The 18,841-nt window shown below is 41.2% G+C and overlaps 1 protein-coding gene across 1 annotated transcript in view; it reads right to left on the reverse strand.

Moving 5' to 3' along the window:
• Window positions 1–18,841, reverse strand: part of LOC134342431 (inactive tyrosine-protein kinase 7-like) — a 226,225-nt gene that overhangs the window by 11,124 nt on the left and 196,260 nt on the right. The window contains exons 15-19 of the mRNA XM_063040552.1: window positions 13,004–13,159; window positions 10,955–11,187; window positions 5,280–5,360; window positions 4,123–4,274; window positions 1,297–1,475 (exon numbers count right to left, since the gene is read on the reverse strand). Coding sequence (XP_062896622.1) covers window positions 1,297–1,475; window positions 4,123–4,274; window positions 5,280–5,360; window positions 10,955–11,187; window positions 13,004–13,159 — 801 coding nt within the window. The remainder of the gene's footprint in view (window positions 1–1,296; window positions 1,476–4,122; window positions 4,275–5,279; window positions 5,361–10,954; window positions 11,188–13,003; window positions 13,160–18,841) is intronic.

An 18,841-nucleotide genomic window follows, 5' to 3' on the forward strand; every position in this document is an offset into this window, starting at 1 on the left:
TATGTAGCCGCCAGAAGCATGGCAACACTTGTGGGCTGCCCCTAGGACTGTGTTGGGTATTGATGCAAAATGACACATTTCACTGTATATTTCGATGTTTCAATGTACTTGTGACAAATAAAGATAGCCTTTTCTTTAATCTTTCTTTCCATGAACCACATCTTATGGGGACCATGTTTCCTGGGCTTCTCTTCATCATGTGGCAGCAGGCAAATTTAAAACTGGTTAAAATTAACAAAGAATGTGCATTACCATTTCTGGAATTAGCTGTGGTGACCACAAATGTTTGTTGTTTAAAAAACTTCTGGGTCACTTATGCAGAACAACAGTCAAAGCAGTGAAGTGCAAGTGTACTGGGAGGAAAAACAGATCAGATTGCACCATGGACACTGTCCTGTTCCAGTTCCAAGCAATGAAGGCCACGTAAAGAAGAGTGGGTAGAATCAGGGATCTGAGGTCTGAGACAGTCCTGCCAGTAACAGAAAATTCAATTGAGATTGACATGTGGATTAACTTTCCACATGGAGATAAAGAACACTAGCTTTCAATCAATTATTGATCTGGATTCCCCCCCCACCAAAAAAAAAAGAATTGGCACTTGCTTTTCCTCAGAATAATCTGCAAGACTAGACATCGATAATTATCCTTTAGTAGGAAGGTTTCGCCCTGATACTACCTTCTGATGCAGATGAACAGTTCCCCAGCATTATTTGGCAAGCTTAATATTCTCTAATGTCCACCATCAGACATAAAAACATTCCAGTCATTTCATTTTTAAGGGACCTTGCTTCTGGAACAACAGTATCATTCTGCACCACTGAATATACTTGAAAATAATTGCAGAGTGTGCTCCAAATTTGACTGGGTGCCACAGTAATGCAAGTCAATTCTTGTCATCAGTCAGAACTTTACACTGGAATGGAATTTGTGGACTTCTCATTGGATAGTAATCAGGTTCCCTTGCCCAACTCTAATGGGCCTTGCTGGTATTTACAGTTTACAATCAAATAGAGGTTTAATCAGATATTATTTGTGGTCTAAAAACCAAGTTTCTTATTAATCTGTATTTACATCAGGTTACTTGGAGTTTGTGGTTATTTACAAATTTATCAATCTTTAACCCAATAGTAGTAAATCTTAACAAAATATATAGGTCCCTGAGATATAAACTAAAGAAATAGAAGAAATGGATCATATTTACAGACTGAATAGTGACATTCTGCTTCTCCTCAATCCTCTTCCCATGATGGCCCCAAGGAAAGAGACAAGTTGAAAAGAACAATGAAGAAACAATACCTGTTAATACTTCATCATCACTGAGATTAGAAAATGGCAGCTCCCCCTGTGAGAAGATTTCCCACACAAGGACACCAAAGGACCACACATCTGACTTTGTGGAGAAATCATCGTCAAATATGGCTTCAGCAGGCATCCAGCGCAGTGGAATCCATGCTTGGCGGAAATGGTAATATTCACTAGGAGGCAGAAATAGTTTAGTTTACATTTATGAAGCATTCATACAGTACACATTAATCCACAAACAGACTTACATCATGGCTGATCATCTGAACACGTGGTTTTGAGAAGAATCTCAAGTCTAATGGTTTTGTTATGATATTAGTTGAGGGAATAACCCCAAAGCTAAATAATGCAGAGGCTGGAAATGTGTGTTTAAAAAAAACAAAAAAACAAAAAAACACCTTCATTCTGAAAATCCCACGTAGTTCAAGCAGTACCTACGGAGAGAAACTATTACTGCTTCAGGTTAAGGACCTGACATCAAAACCGGCATGGTGTGAGCAGAATTATCTGCAGCTTAATGTGAAAAAGACTAAGGAGCTGGTGGTAGACCTGAGGAGAGCTAAGGTACCGGTGACCCCTGTTTCCATCCAGGGGGTCAGTGTGGACATGGTGGAGGATTACAAATACCTGGGGATACGAATTGACAATAAACTGGACTGGTCAAAGAACACTGAGGCTGTCTACAAGAAGGGTCAGAGCCGTCTCTGTTTCCTGAGGAGACTGAGGTCCTTTACCATCTGCCAGACGATGCTGAGGATGTTCTACGAGTCTGTGGTGGCCAGTTTGCTGGCCAGTGCTGGGGCAGCAGGCTGAGGGTAGCAGACACCAACAGAATCAACAAACTCATTCGTAAGGCCAGTAACGTTGTGGGGATGGAACTGGACTCTCTCACGGTGGTGTCTGAAAAGAGGATGCTGTCTAAGTTGCATGCCATCTTGGTCAATGTCTCCCATCCACTACATAATGTACTGGTTGGGCACAGGAGTACATTCAGCCAGAGACTCATTCCACCGAGGTGCAGCACATAGGAAGTCATTCCTGCCTGTGGCCATCAAACTTTACAACTCCTCCCTTGGAGGGTCAGACACCCTGAGCCAATAGGCTGGTCCTGGACTTATTTCATAATTTACTGGCATAATTTACATATTACTATTTAACTACTTATGGTTCTATTACTATTTACGGTGCAACTGTAACGAAAAAGCAATTTCCCCCGGGATCAATAAAGTATGACTATGACTATTTGTAGAAGGGAAGAGGGAGTGAACCAAACACAATCTAAAACGTAAAACACAAATTACAGGAATCAGTCAGGTAGTAGTACTTGTGGAAGAGAAAACAGAATTAACTTTCCAGGCCACGAGAGTTCAGTCCTTATCTCCAATTTTCTCAAAAGATGCTGTCCGGCAACTGAAAAATTCCACCACACCCCAGTTTTATTTCAGTAATAGCCAGGATAAATGACTCCACTCCTTTGACAAATGGTACAGAATCTTCTGCACCCGTTTAAAAGCCCTACATTATGATATACTACCAGGAAAGTTCATGATATTCATGGCTTGTTTATGGAATTCATAGAGAATCTTAGAAGAGCAGGCTGTAACCTTGCGTTTAACAACAATCCTCATGTGGTGGAGCTGAGAAAGCTGATGAATATGCTTTATATACAATACTGTGCAAATATCTCAGGCACATATATGTAGCTCGAGCGCCGAAGACTTTTGCACTGTATTCTATTTGTCACTGTGGACCAGAGAGTGAGGTTTGTAAATCTGGCAAGAGTTCTGTAACAGTTTCATTTCCAGTAAGATGAAAAATGTGAATTGGCTCATGCACACTAAGGTGCAACAGCAACCTATTAATAGACATTTTTCCTTGTGGGTGTCTGGTTAAGAAGTGCATCTGTCATCCTTGGTAGCTTTCTTGTCAGTCAGTGGGCAAGTTCAAGTCCCATTCCACGAGGAGCAGATTACCGAAACAGTGCTCAACAACAGAATTTGTGTTTTGTTGGAGGATTTAATTGAACATTTAAATGTACAAAATATTCCACAACATAACTTGGAGAAACAGATGTCCTGGCTAAAAATTTCCTCAACCAACAACGTACAATAAAAAAATCTATTTGAATATTCACTGTGCACCTCATTGGGTCAAGGCGAACAAACATTCACTGACTCTAGAAAGATAATGTTGAGTCAAGAATCCTGAACAAATGACAGGAAACCTGAACTCTTCTCATAGTGTGGAGTCCAGCTCATTCACCACCCAGATGCTGACCACACAGATTTTCTGAAAATCATCACCTGATGATTCCCATCACGATTTGGGCACAGATGCTGTACATTGTCATTCTTGAACATTCCTACTTTCTTAGAATTGTATTATCTCAAATTAACGGAGAATGAAATGCCCAATCTTCTTAAAAGAAACTAGGAATGGAAAATAAATGCCAGTCCTATCCACTTCCTGAGAACAATTCATAACGACTTCACAACAAATTTCACATATGTCAGTGACAATAAACCTAATTCTGGTTCTGAAACCCAGATTTAGAACAGTTACCTTTGATTAAGTTTGGGAAAAGCAGGAATCAGTTTATATCTTTGTAGGTGGCCAGTATAATTACTTTTTTTTAATAAAATGATCATAGCAGGTTGTGGAATAATCACAGCACTTCATGATAATATCCATGTTGGAGGATACCCTTCTGAAAAGCTCTGGTTATGGATATCTAATAATGAAAGTTCTGTGGAAACCCAATCCAATACAATTCCCAAAAGGAGACTGAGCCCCATCAATTGCAGGAATCATTTCACATACCTGTTGTACACGTCCTTACTCAGGCCAAGTGCTGCCACTTTAACCTGTCGCTGCGCACTGATCAGGCAGTTTCGAGCAGCCAAATCCTTGTGTACAAAGCGATGGTTTGACAGGTATTCCATCCCCTGTGCTACCTGTGTGCAAATATCTACCTGGAAAAGAATTTTAAGAAGCGGTGTGAAAATAGATCATAGGCCGGACTTCTGGGTAATCCTAGTTTAGTTGATTTTAGCTGGCCTCAGTAGTCCTGGAGTCAAAGGGATTGACCAAGACCCCGTTACTCCACATCAAATGGAAGGCATGCCAAAGCAGATCTCTGTAACTACGGTCAAATAAAAGCATTTACATTTTTAAACATGAAGAGGCTTCAATCCAAGAGTGAATGTCGTGTTCGAAAACAAGGTGGTTAAAATCTTGATCAAAGTGTCATGGAACAGGGAGAACACAAGACACAACAGGAGCAGTATTAGACCAAACAGCTCCTCCAGTGTGCTGTCATTCAGTAAGATCACAGCTTTCCCACATTCTGCCCATTAATCTCCACCTTGGATATATCTAATACCACTGCCTCCACAGCTCTCTGGGGTACAGTACTGCAGTGATTCACAGCCCTGAGAAAATAAATTCCTTTTTGTGCATCAGACTTAATGAAAATACTGAGACATTCTCTCATTGAGACAAGTTCTGAGAGGAGCTCAACAAGATAGATGGTGAGAAGATGACTCGGAGACGATCAAAATAGGGGCACAGTTTCAGGATCAGGAGATGCCCATTTAAGTCAGAGATAAGGAGGAACAACTTCTTTCATTCAATCATTAATCCTTGGAACTGTCTACCCCAAAATGCTATAAAATCTGTATCACCGAACACATTTAAATCACAGTTAGAATTTTGAGATATAGGGGAGATTGATGATTGTGGGATAACAGGCAATAGGGTGAAGTCAAGCCAATATCAATGATTGTGAACTTACTGAATGGCAGAGCAAGCTTACACAGAAGTTTAAATAGACAAACATACAGTTTTGCTCCAAGTTTTGGAATACCACTGAGAAGATACTTGCCCATGTGGAAATTTAGCATTCTTCCAATGGCTGAATTCTTAATAATACTTCAAATGATTTTAATACTTACAAATATAAATTATTGATCTAGTACCTTTTGTTTCAAATTTAATGGCTGCGACTTGATCTTCTCTTCACTGCCCTTCACAATACGGAGGAACTGTTTGAGGTCTCCCTGGAAGAGAAGTGGCAAAATTAGAGTGGTGAGCAATGACTGTGTTGGAAGCTGGATGGGCTGAGCAGAGCCAAGTCAAACCAAACCAGGGTGAAACTGATAAATTAGTTTATTATTGCCCCATAAGACATACGCACAGAATTCAGCCATTTGGCCCATGCCCGGAAGTAGTGACGGGAGGCAGAGGCGGGGGGGTGGGGGGGAGAGAGAAAAGAGAGGGGAGGGAGAGGGGAGGGAGAGGGGAGGGAGAGGGGAGGGAGAGGGGAGGGAGAGGGGAGGGAGAGGGGAGGGAGAGGGGAGGGAGAGGGGAGGGAGAGGGGAGGGAGAGGGGAGGGAGAGAGAGAGAGAGAGAGAGAGAGACACACAGACAGGTATGTTGAATATCTGGTGAATGAGTCGTCTTTGGGGTACTGCAAGTCTGTGTCTTTATTGGTGCTTTGCTGCACGCTTGAGTGTTCGGTGGGGGGATGCCAATCGTTGTTTGCTGGTGGGGGAGGGAGGAGGGTCATTGCTTTGCTGCTGCTTATGCATGGAAGAGGGGAGTTGGGGGGGCCTTGGGGTTCTAACGTTTAACTGTCATTCACTCTTTGGGGCACTCCTCTGTTTTTGTGGATGTTTGTGAAGAAGCATAATTTCAGGATGTATATTGTATACATTTCTCTGACATTAAGTGTACCTATTGAAACCTATTGAGTCTGTTCCATCATTCAATCATGGCTGATCCTTTTTCCCCTCCTCAGCCCCACTCCCCGGCCTTCTTCCCATAACCTTTGATGTCATGTCCAATCAAGAACCTATCAAGCTCTGCCTTAAATACATCCAGCTGCCTGTGGTAATAAATTCAACAAATTCACCACCCTCTAGCTAAAAAAATTTCTCCACATCTCTATTTTAAATGGACGCCCTCTATCCTGAGGCTACGCACTCTTGTCCTAGACTCCCCCACCATGGGAAAATCCTTTCTGCATCTACTCAGTCTCGGCCTTTCAACATTCAAAAGGTTTCAATGAGATTCCCCCTCCCACCCATCCTTCTGAATTTCAGCGAGTACAGACCCAGAGCTATCATTCCTTGTGTGATAACCATTTCATTCCCAGAATCATCCTTGTGAACCTCCCCTGAACCCTTTCTAATCCAAGCACATCTTTTCTTAGAGGAACCCAAAACTGTTCACAATACTCAAGGTGGGTCTCACCAGTGCCTTATAAAGCCTCAGCATCACATCCTAGCTCTTGTATTCTAGACCTCTTGAAATGAATGCTAACATGGCATTTGCCTTCTTCACCACCGACTCTGCCTGCAAGTTAACCTTCAGGGTGTTCTGCACAAAGACTCCCAAGTCCCTTTGCATCTCAGGTTTTTGGATTTTCTCCCCATTTAGAAAGTAGACCGCACATTTATTTCTTCTACCAAAGTGCATGACCATGCATTTTCCAACATTGTATTTCATTTGCCACTCTCTTACCCATTCTCCTAATCCAGCTAAATCCTTCTGCAGCCCACTCATTTCCTCAACATTACCTGTCCCTCCAAGAATCTTCATATCATCTGCGAACTTGGCAACAAAGCCATCATCTAAATTATTGATATATAGCATGAAGTGGTCCCAACACTTACCCCTGCGGAACTCCACTAGTCACTGGCAGCCAACTATAAAAGGATCTTTTTATTCCCACTCGCTGCCCCAAACCAATTAGCCAATGCTCCAACCGTGTTAGTAGCTTTCCTGTTACATCATGGGCTCTTAACTTGGTAAGTAGCCTCATGTGTGTCACCTTGTCAAAGGCCTTCTGAAAGTCCAGATATACATTCTCTGCATCCCCTTTATCTATCCTACGTGTAATCTCCTCAAAAAATTCCAACAGATTTGTCAGGCAATATTTTCCCTTAAGGAAACATTGCTGATTTTATCCAATCTTGCCCTGTGTCACCAAGTATTCCATAGCCTCATCCCTAACAATTAACTCCAACTTCTTCCCAACCACCAAGGTCAGGCTAACTGGTCTACGATTTCCTTTCTGCTGCCTTCCTCCTTTCTTAAAGAGTGGAGTGACATTTGCAATTTTCCAGTCCTCTGGCACCATGCCAGAGTCCAATGATTATTGAAAGACTATTACTAAGGCCTCCACATCTCTACTGCTACCTGTTTCAGAACCCTGAGGTGCAGTCCATCTGGTCCTGGTGACTTATGTACCCTTAGGTCTTTCAGCTTTTTGAGCACCTGCTCCATTGTAACAGTAACTGTACTCACTTCTCTTTGCTCACACCCTTCAACATCTGGCACACTGCTGGTGTCTTCTACAGTGAAAACTGATGTAAAATATTCATTTAGTTCATCTGCATCTCCTTGGCCCCCCTTATTATTTCTCCCGCCTCATTCCCTAGCAGTCCTATATTCACTCTCATCACTCTTTTGCTTCATACCTGAAAAAAAACTTACAAAAAACCTTTGATATTGTTTGCTAGCTTGCTTTCATATTTCATCTTTTCTCTAAAGATTCTTTTAGTTGCTCTGTGTAAGATTTTAAAAGCTTCCCAATCCTCTGTCTTCCCACTAATTTTTGCTCTCTTGCATGTCCTCTCTTTTACTTTTACATTAGCTTTAACTTCCCTTGTCGGACACGGTTGTACTATTTTGCCATGTGAGTATTTCTTTGGTTTTGGAATACATCTATCCTGCACCTTCCTAATTTTTCCAAGGAACTCACACCATTGCTGCTCTACTGTTATCCCTGCCAGAATCTCCTTTTAATTTACTTTGGCCAACTCCTCTCTCATACCACTATAATTTCCTTTACTCCACTGAATACCGCTTTGCCAGACTTTACTTTCTCACTATCAAATTTCAAGTTGAATTCAATCATATTGTGATCACTGCCTCCTAATAGTTCTTTTACCTTAAACTCCCCAATCACCTCCAGTTCTTTACACAACACCCAATTCAGTATAGCTGATCCCTTCATTGGCTCAATGATAAACTGCTCCAAAAAGCCATATTGTATGCATTCAACAAACTCACTCTCTTGAGATCCATTCCCAATCGGCCTGCAAGTTGAAATCTCCCATGACAATCAGAACATTGCCTTTTTGACACGCCTTTCCTGGCTCCTGTTGTAATCTGTGATCCACATCCCAGCTACTGTCGGGAGGCCTGTACATAACTGACATCAGGGTCCTTTTACCATTGCAGTTTTTTAACTCAACCCAAACTATTCAACATCTTCCGATCCTATGTCACATGTACTGACTATAATGAAAAAACTCTATGCAGGTTACTTCTTTATATTGCATGGAGGTAGTGCAAAGGAAATAATAACAGAATGCAGAATAAATTGTTTCATTGAAAGTGTACTGCAAGGAGACAAAGTGCAAGGCCATAGTGAGGTAGATTGTGAGGTCAAGTGTCCATCTTATTGTAGTGGGAAACCATTCAATAAACAGGAGGGTAGAAACTGTCCTTACGCCTGGTAGTATGAGCTTTCAGCCTTTCGCATGATCTGTCCAATGGGATGGCAGAGAAGAGAGAATGTTTGGACTGGGTGGAACCTTTGATTATATTGACTGCTTTACCAAGGCAGCTTGAAATGCAGACAGAGACCATTGAGGGGAGGCTGATATTTGTGGTGTACTAAGCTGTAAATACAACTCTCTGCAGTTTCTTGTAGTTTTGGGCAAAGTAATCAGTATACCAAGCTATTGTGATGCTGAATGTAGCAGTCCACTATGCAACCAGATCCACCATCATAAATATACTCCATATCTTTCAATCAAAGAAATAGCACGGCAGAGGAAGCCATTTAGCAAATGAGTCCATGCTGGCATTGTCCAGATTAAGCACAAGAATACACTTTGCTCTTCTAGGCAAAAGCTAGTTTATCTCAGGCTATTTAAGTAGATGAGGAAATCTATGGGAGTGAGGAAGGAGTAGTGGGGCAGCAAAAGGATGGGGGGGGAGGAGAGCTGCACAGATAGGGAGGAAGGAAGAGAGGGTAAGGAGATAAAGAAAGGGTAACTGAAGGAGGATGCAGGGAGTGGGGAGCACCCCAAGGCACAGGGGGCTAAGTAGGGAAAGCTAGCTTCTTGAGTGGTGGAACCCAGCATGACATCAGGAAGATGATGGGCCAAGAAATGTGGGGCTAGATTAGAAAATGTGGGTAAAAACAAAAACAAAAGAACTGCAGACACGAGAAACCTGAAACAAAATGAAAAATGCTGTAAACACTTAGCACAACAGTCTGCATCTGTGGAAGGAGGAAGAATGTTAATATTTCAGATCAAAGAGTCTTTGAACTGATACAAACAAAAAAATACATTGTTTTGCTGAGTGTTTCCACCATCAAAAACAAGGATTTCTTTGTGTGTTAAAATGAAGGCATGGTTTAACCAGAAACAATGGTAGCTTATTAAAGAATGACAGAATGGCAGGAATTGCTCAATGCAATGATGTGGCATTGGGATCTTGAAGGACTGCGAGTCTTCAGAAGATGCACACAACTGAAGACATTGAAAAGTTAGTGGTTTACCAACAAGAACACATTCCATAATCAGGGCCGACCTTGTATTCTGCTTGTAACCTGGGAACTGATCATGGCTTTTGACACTCTCTACTGAAAATGGAAATTTGGCTCAGAGATCATGATGTTAACTTCAGGTGATAAGGTCCAAATCTCTCACTCCTGACTACAACATAGAAACTGCAAGAAACACAAGTGGTAATGTGAAGTGATGTTAATGCATGGTTTAGGTTGTGATATCTGATCTAATAACTAACCATGACTGAATGTGTTAAAAAAAGAAACAGTATTAGGGTGAGCATATGAATAGTGTTTGACATCTTTAATAATTATAGATGCAAGTTTCTATAATTCCTACTGTAATGTACAGTATTAGTGTACTTCATAACCTTTCATAGTCCAGGACATTCAACCAATCAACACAACTGGAAGTATTAGTGCTCTTGTGGTACAGGAAATAATGTTCCACCAATGGAAATGAAATAATTAGTGAGTAACACTGTTTCGTTTAGCTGTATTCAAGGGCAGTCATGTATGGCTGAATGTCAATTAAAGTTGATCTTGTGATAAGTGTTTTCATTGAACATTGAGTATGGCACTATTTGAGTTCCCTTGATCTTCTTTGAAAATTCACCTTTCAGATTCACCTCCGGAGGGAGATGTTACCTCAACTTACAAGCTTCAACCAAAGGATAATACAGTATTCCCTCAAAATAGCAGAGAAGTGTTGGTATAAGTTGGGTGCTTAGGTCTCCACATTGAATCTTGATCTCATGAACCCCCAGAGGTAAGCTTGGCTTGACGCCAAGTATGAATCACCAGTTCAGATAAAAGCAAGCACTGATTTATATACATAATTTAACTTGCAGACTGCTTGCAAACTGTGAAGGAATTATTATTTAAGGCAACAAATGCACTTCTGTTTCTTGATGTACAAGCTAATTAGACATTTATAATGATGGTTGACAGAATGTGTTAGAATAGAACGTTTCAACTTCTATCTAGCACACTCTGGCAATTTCATTCAGTTACAAAGATAACAGCAAGTATGATAGAAAAGCTTCCTCTGGAATATCTCACCAGATCGACATATTCAGTGATCATATACTGTGGTTCCATTTCACGACAGAGGCCCAGCAGTCTTACAACATTGCTATGATTCATTTTACCAAACATCTCAAACTCCCGCCGAAACTCTAGTTGTAGCTGTTCATCTCGTGTGGTCAAGCTCTTCACCAGGACTACTGTCTCTGGCTCACCTTTATCGATCCCTTTGGCTTTAGCCAAGAAAACTTCGCCATACTCTCCTTTTCCTGCAGTTACAAACAGAAGACCAAAGTTTGAATGGTACCCATTTTAAAACACATGTACCACACAGCAAATGGAATCACGGATCTTTTTTTGGCAGAATTTGTGCTTAAATTTAAATAAGATCCCATATTCTACATGCAGGAGCTAAACTGGTCAGGTCTCTCACAGTATACCATGTACTGTGTAGTATAAACAGGAAGGGCATATTCCGCACTGTATCTCAATAAACAGAAATTAGTGTATGCGGATCTGTCAAAATGGATTATGAAGAAACAGATTCCTGGACAGCGAATAACTCAGGAGGGATTGTTTATTTTGAAGGAAGAATTGTAGGTTAGACATCTCCTTAAAAGCAGCACTCATATGCTCCTTTCCTTCACACACTCATTCAGGCTCAACATATGCGCGGAGGATTAATTGCCTCACTGTCTTTATATTCTGGCCCTGAGCGGAATCACAGCTGTGACAGATTAAGCCTCACGTAATGTTCATGCACATGTTTATGATTGAATAACAGATAGAAACATGATCCTGGCTCACTCTCTGTTGAAATCAACTGCATCTGATTTCAATCCACATCATATGAAGCAAAAACAGCAGCTAACAGGATGGAACCTGCAACTTTTCTGACTTGTAATATTCTGCAATACAGCATTAAACTACCTTTACACATCAACTCTGCCATTTAGGGTGTGCAGTATCTTTTTTTTTCCAAATTCTTCATCACAACTACCTGGCTTTAAAATAAACAAATAAAGCTCCAAGACTTAATAAGTAATTTGTATCAATTTAACTTTGCACAATACAAATAACATTTGACATTGAAACATATAACAACTCTGGCACAGAAAAATAGATCAGTTGTTAGCCTTGAAGAGTAGACTGGCCCCCCCCAAACTAACAACTCTAAAAAGCTAATCCATTAAGATATCCAAAATATCACCCCCTGAACAGAATTTGAAAATGTACACTATACCTTCCCTCCCCCACAGAACTTGTAGGTAGCAACCAACCTGAAGAGCAGCTAGCCTACCAATAAAACATGCTCTGATTAGCAACTTTATTGGTGAACATAACCACCTTTGTGAACTATATGCTCCAATAAGTAGTTAAGAAGGCAAATGGCATCTTGGCCCTTATTGCAAAGTGCTGGAGTTTAAAAAACAAAGGAAGGTTTTGCTCGTGAGGCTTCACCTGGAATACTGTATACAGTTTTGGTCCCTGAAACTAAAACAAAACATTAATAATGGAGGCAGTACAATGGAGAATCACCAGGCTAATTCCAGGGAAGAAGTGACTGTCACAAGGGAAACTAAAAGAGCTTGGCTCTGTATTTCTTGGCGTTTAGAAGAATGAGTGACCTTATTCAAACATTTAAGATCCTAAGGTGTCTTGACAGGGTAGATGTTGGGATATTATGATTCAGAAAGCTTCAAACAAGGGAACATACACTGCAAGATAAGGGGCCAGTCATTTAAAACAGAGGTACTTGGAAATCTTTGTGTAGTGGGTAGTGAATCTCTGGAATTTTCTGTGCTTAAAACTAAGCACAGAAGTTGAATCACTAGGGTAATGGAAACTTGATCATTAAAAGTATTTAAAATGGAGGTGGATAAATATTTGATAGATCAAGGCAGATAAGCTTATGGAGAAATGATAGAAAAGAGGAGCTGACACCAACACAGTTCATATTAATTTCCTCATGTTCTTGTGTTTTGAGTAAGGAATTTATCACTATTTCCAGAAAAATGGTGGGAAAGGGATGGAAGATTATATTGCAATTTTTTTTCCTCATGCATTTCATGTCTTGTTACATACCAAGGGTTGTGATTGTCTGAAGGTTTGCACGAGGGAAGTGCAGTTTATCATGCACACTGTGGCGTTTGTTGGGGACCACTGTCATAGTGATATTGTTAATAGATGCTTCCTCCTGAATCTCAGCAGCTAACTGACCATTCTGCTGCACGGTGCCACCTGGCATTCAAAAGAAAAAGATAAATTAAAAACATTTCATCATTTGTACCATTATAATCTGTTATGCATATACAATAATTAAATTAATTATTCAAATTGAGTAACTTCCCATTCACACATCTCATTGTCCAGTTTAATCCTCATGTGACCAAGTTTTAATCTTTATGAATAATGCATAGGTGGTGAAATTGGTGCTTCACACTTGAGAGAACTAGTTCAATCCCAACCTTAAATGCTGTTCATGTGGAGTCTACACATTCTCCCTGACACCGTGTGGGTTTCCTCTGGAGGAGGCAGGCTCCTCCTAAATCCAAAAGCATGTCAGCTGGTAAGTTAATTGGTCATCTCATCTCATGTAGATAAGTAGTAGAATTTAGGGTAAATGTGGAGAATAAAATGGTTCATGTAGGATTTGTGGAAATGGGTGCTTGATAGCTAGCATGGAATGGCTGGGCTGAACAACCCATTTCACGGCACTACGACACAGCTGACCATTCCCAGGTAATGAACAAATTCAGCTTTCACATGCTTGCATATATACATCACATCACAAAAATCTCTATACATGGCAACTATACCTCCAAAGTATTGTACTGAATGGCATCAAAAGCACTCAAGAATAAACCCGAAAAGTGGAGAGAGTGGGGGGAATCTAGAAGGAATGACTTGTCAATTTAATAATATAATTAAAGTTCATTCAGATGCAGGAGGTGCCCATAAGTTCTTAAAATGGGAATAACCTGTATGCTGAACTAAAATCGTTTTCCCCTTGAGAATTGTCCTCTGTGCATCTCTCCCCCCACTTTAATATTCCTGATGAGAGCCAGCCTTAATAAAATTGTTCAGTAATACAAACCACTCATTTCCTACGTTGGACTCTTTATTTTTCCATATTTATTTGGCGAAATAAGGACCTTAAATTTGAAAATAACATTTTTCCCAACATATATTCAGCAAATCCCAGTTCAAGCTTATTTTTCAATAAAAAATCTGCAAAGGTAAAGCACTTGAAAAGTAATTCAAGTTATTGAACTTCCTGTTTGCTCTGATGAGAGCCCAAAAAAGTGCCACTCTCTCTTAGAATAAACTTAATGTTTACATGCACAGTGCCAGTGGAAATTTCAAACTCACTTGTGAATACAGGTTTAACAGGTAAATTTCACATTGGGATCGACACACTTCTACTATGTGAAGAGCTGATAAGTGTACAGAACTTGGTCACAGTACTGAAGACCTCCGAATGGTGCAAGCTGAAAGAGCTAAACTACTGGTGTATGTCTCACGAAAACACATGAACCTATTTTAAAAAAAAGCTGATCGCTAATAGCCAGAAGCACAGAAAAAGGCCCTTCGGTCCAACTGGTCCATGCTGACCAAGATGTCCCATCCAAGTTAGTTCTATTAGATACCACTTGACTCAAAACCTTCTAACCTTTCCAATCCATATACCCGACCAACTGTCTTTTAAAAACTGCTATTGTACCTGCCCCAACCGCTTCCTCTGATAGCTCACATCAGTGTAAAAAAAGTTGCCCCTCAATGTCCTCTTAAATCTTTCCATCTCAACTTCAACCTATGACTTCTAATTCACGACTCCATTTTCTTAACCATACACTTGTACTGCAAGGTTCCAATGTTCTACAATCTTCCCTGGACCCTGCCATTCACTGTGAACATTTTTCATTTCTGCTGTACCAGCTATTTCAGTGTCATCTACAAACTTACTAACCATGGCCCGCACATTATTATCCAAATTGCTGACATAGATGACAGACCAATAGATTCAGCACCAACGCTTGAAGCACATCACTAGCCACTGGCCTCCTGTCCAAGAAACAAGTTTCTATTGTTTCCCTCTGCTTTCTACCATTAAGCCAAATGTATATCCAATTAGCCAGCTCTCACTGGATTCTATGCGATCCAACCTTCTGGAGCAGCCTACCAAGTGAAGACCTTTAACAAAGGTGCCGCACATGAGGCTCTTAACAAGATATGAGCTCATGGTATTACAGGAAAGACAACAGCATGATAGAAGATCCACTAATTCACAGGACTCAAAGACTGGGTATAAAGGGGTCCTTTTCTGGTTGGCTGTCAGTAACTAGTGGCGTTCCACAGAGGTTGATGTTGGGACCGCTTCTTTTCACGTTAAAGTCAATGATTTGGATGACTGAGTTGCTTGCTTTGTGGCCAACTTTGCAGACGAACCGAAGACAGGTGGGGGCAGGTAGTGCTGATGAAGCAGGGAACCTGCAGAAGAATTGAACAGATTGGGAGAATTGGCAAAGAAATGGTAGATGGAGTGTAGTGTAGTATATGGTCATGCACTTTGGAAGAAGGGACAAAGGCATACACTATTTTCTAAATGGGGAGAAAATGAGGGTGCAAAGTGACTTGGGAGTCCTTGTGCAGGATTCCTTAAAGGTTAACTTGCAGGTTGCGTCAGTAGTAAGGAAGTCAAATGCATGGCTGGCATTCATTTCAAGAGGAGAGGGAAGTGAAGTTTCTGCAGTGAAAATTACCGCTGAGAAGGTGCTCAGGAAGCTTAATTGTCTGAGAGTGGATAAATCTCCAGGACCTGATGGAATGCACCCTCAGGTTCTAAGGAAGTAGTTGGAGAGATTGCAGAGGCGTTAATGATGATCTTTCAAGAATTGATAGATTCTGGTATTGTAGCAGATGACTGGAAAATTGCAAATGTTACTCCACTATTTCTGAAGGATGAGAGGCAGTAGAGAGGAAACTGTAGCCCTGTTAACCTGACATCAGTGGTTGGGAAGTTGTCGGAATCGATTGTTAGGGATGAGATTACAGAATACCTGGAGGCACATGACAAGATAGGCCAAAGCCAGCATGGTTTCCTGAAAGGAAAATCCTGCCTGACAAACCTACTGTAATTCTTTGAGGAAATTACAAGCAGGGCAGACAAAGGAGATGCAGTAGACGTGGTGTACTTGGATTTTCAGAAGGCCTTTGACAAGGTGCCGCGCATGAGGCTGCTAAGCAAGATAAGAACCCACGGAATTACAGGGAAGTTATTAGCGTGGGTGGAGCATTGGCTGGTCGGCAGAAAACAGAGAGTGGGAATAAAGGGATCCTATTCTGGCTGGCTGCCGGTTACCAGTGGAGTTCCACAGGGGTCGGTATTGGGACTGCTGCTTTTTACGATGTATGTCAATGATTTGACTACTGTATTAATGGATTTGTGTCTAAATTTGCCACTGATACAAAGATAGTTGGAGGAGCAGGTAGTGTTGAGGAAACAGTAGGTAGTTTAGGTGAATGGGCAAAGAAGTGGCAAATGAAATACAATGTTGGAAAGCACATTTTGGTGGAAGAAATAAACGGGCAGACTATTATTTAGATGGGGAGAAAATTCAAAATGCAGAGATGCAAAGGGACTTGGGAGTCCTTGTACAAGATACCCTAAAGGTTAACCTCCAGAATGAATCAGTTGTGAAGAAGGCGAATGCAATGTTGACATTCATTTCTAGAGGTATAGAATATAAGAGCAGGGATGTGATGTTGAGGTTCTACAAGGCACTCGTGAGACCACACTTGGAGTATTGTGTGCAGTTTTGGGATCCTTATTTTAGAAAGGATATACGCTCATTGGAGAGGGTTCAGAGAAGATTCACGAGAATGATTCCAGGAATAAAAGGGCTACCATATGAGGAGCCTCTAGCAGGTCTAGGGCTGTATTCCCTGAAGTTCAGGAGAAGGAGGGGGGATCTCATAGAAACATTCCAAATATTATAAGGCCTAAACAGATTAGATATGGCTAAGTTATTTCCTATGGAAGAGGATTCTAGGACAAGAGGGCACAACTTCAGGATTGAAGGTCATCCATTTTGAACTGAGATGTGGAGAAATTACTTTAGTCAGAGGGTGGTAAATCTGTGGAATTTGTTGTCACGAGTGGCTGTGGAGGCTAAGTCATTGGGTGTATTTAAGGCTGAGATAGATAGGTTCTTGATTAGCCAGGGCATCAAAGGGTATGGGGTGAAGGCAGGGGAGTGGGGATGAATGGAAGAATTGGATCAGCCCATTATTCAATGGTGGAGCAGACTCGATGGGCCAAATGGCCTACTTCTGCTCCCATATCTTATGGTCTTATAGACTAGAATATAAAAGGATGTAATGCTGAGGCTTTATAAGGTATCAGTCAGACGGCACTTAGAGTATTGTGAGCAGTTTTGGGCCTTTAATCTAAGACAAGATGTGCTCGCATTGGAGAGGGTTTCGATCTGGTTCACAAGAATGATTATGGGAATGAAAGGGTTAACATATGTGGTGCATCTGATGGCTCTGGACCTGTACTTACTAAAGTTTAGAAGAATGTTTGTTTGGGTGGGGGGGGGGGAGAAATCTCATTGAAACCTATTGAATACTGAAAGGCCTAGGTAGAGTGTATGTGGAGAAGATATTTCCTATAGTGGGGAAGTCTTGGACCTGAAGGCACAGTCTTCAAATAGAAGGATATTCCTGAGATGAGGAAGAATTTATTTAGCAGGAGGGTGGTGAATCTGTGGAATTCATTGCCACACACGGCTGTGGAGGCAAAGTCGTGGGTATATTTAAAGCAGAGGTTGATAGGCTCTTGATTAGTCAGGACGTCAAAAGCTCACGGAGAGAAGGCAGGAGAATTGGGTTGAGAGGGATAATAAATCAGCCACGATGGAACGGCAGAGCAGAATCAATGGTCCAAATGGCCCAATTCTGCTCCAATGTCTTATGGTCTAATATGAAGACCCTGAGCTCTCACTATCTTACCTTTAAAATTCTCCCACTTACCTGTTGTCCCACAATCTATTCCAATCAACCTTGCAAGTGCCTGTCAAAATTTGCCCCAGTTTAGAATTTGAACCTTTGGACCTTCCCTTAATTGTCCTTTTTCATAACTATTTTAAAAGTAATAGAACTATGCTCATTGATCCCCAAGTACTCCCCCACTGTCACCTCAGTCACTTGTCCTGTCCTACTATCCAAAAAATAGTTACACTTTACCCACTCTAGTAGGATTCTTTATATACTGCCCAAGGAAACTTTTCCTGAATACACTTAAATTCCACTCCATCTAATAGTATGGCAGTCCCAGTGTACAAACGTTTGTACTTTAGGAAAGTTAAAATTCCTACTATGACAACTGCAATATTCTTACTCCTCTGCATAATCTCCCTGTATATTTGTTATTTTACTTCCTGTCATTTGGGGGCCTTTAGTACAATCCCAACAACACCATCATTTGGGTTAGTAAATTTGCTGATGAGACAAAGGGGGTGGTGTGGACAGTGTGGAGGGCTGTCAGCTACTACAGTAGGACATCGATAGGATGCAAAACTGGGCTGAGAAGTGGCAGATGGAGTTCAACCCAGATAAGTGTGAGGTGGTTCATTTTAGTAGGTCAAATATGATGGCAGAATATAGTATTAATGGTAAGACTCTTGGCAGTGTGAAGGATCAGAGGGATCTTGGGGTCTGAGTCCATATGACACTCAAAGCTGCTGCACAGGTCGACTGTGTGGTTAAGAAGGCATACAGTCCATCAGCCTTCATCAACTGTGGAATTGATTTTAAGAGGAGAGAGGTAATGTTACAGCTATATAGGACCCTGGTCAGATCCCACATGGAGTACTGTGCTCAATTCTGGTCGCCTCACTACAGGAAGGATACGGAAACCAT

This window comes from Mobula hypostoma, chromosome 2 (genome assembly GCF_963921235.1).
Source record: "Mobula hypostoma chromosome 2, sMobHyp1.1, whole genome shotgun sequence".
NCBI classification, from domain to species: Eukaryota; Metazoa; Chordata; class Chondrichthyes; order Myliobatiformes; family Myliobatidae; genus Mobula; species Mobula hypostoma.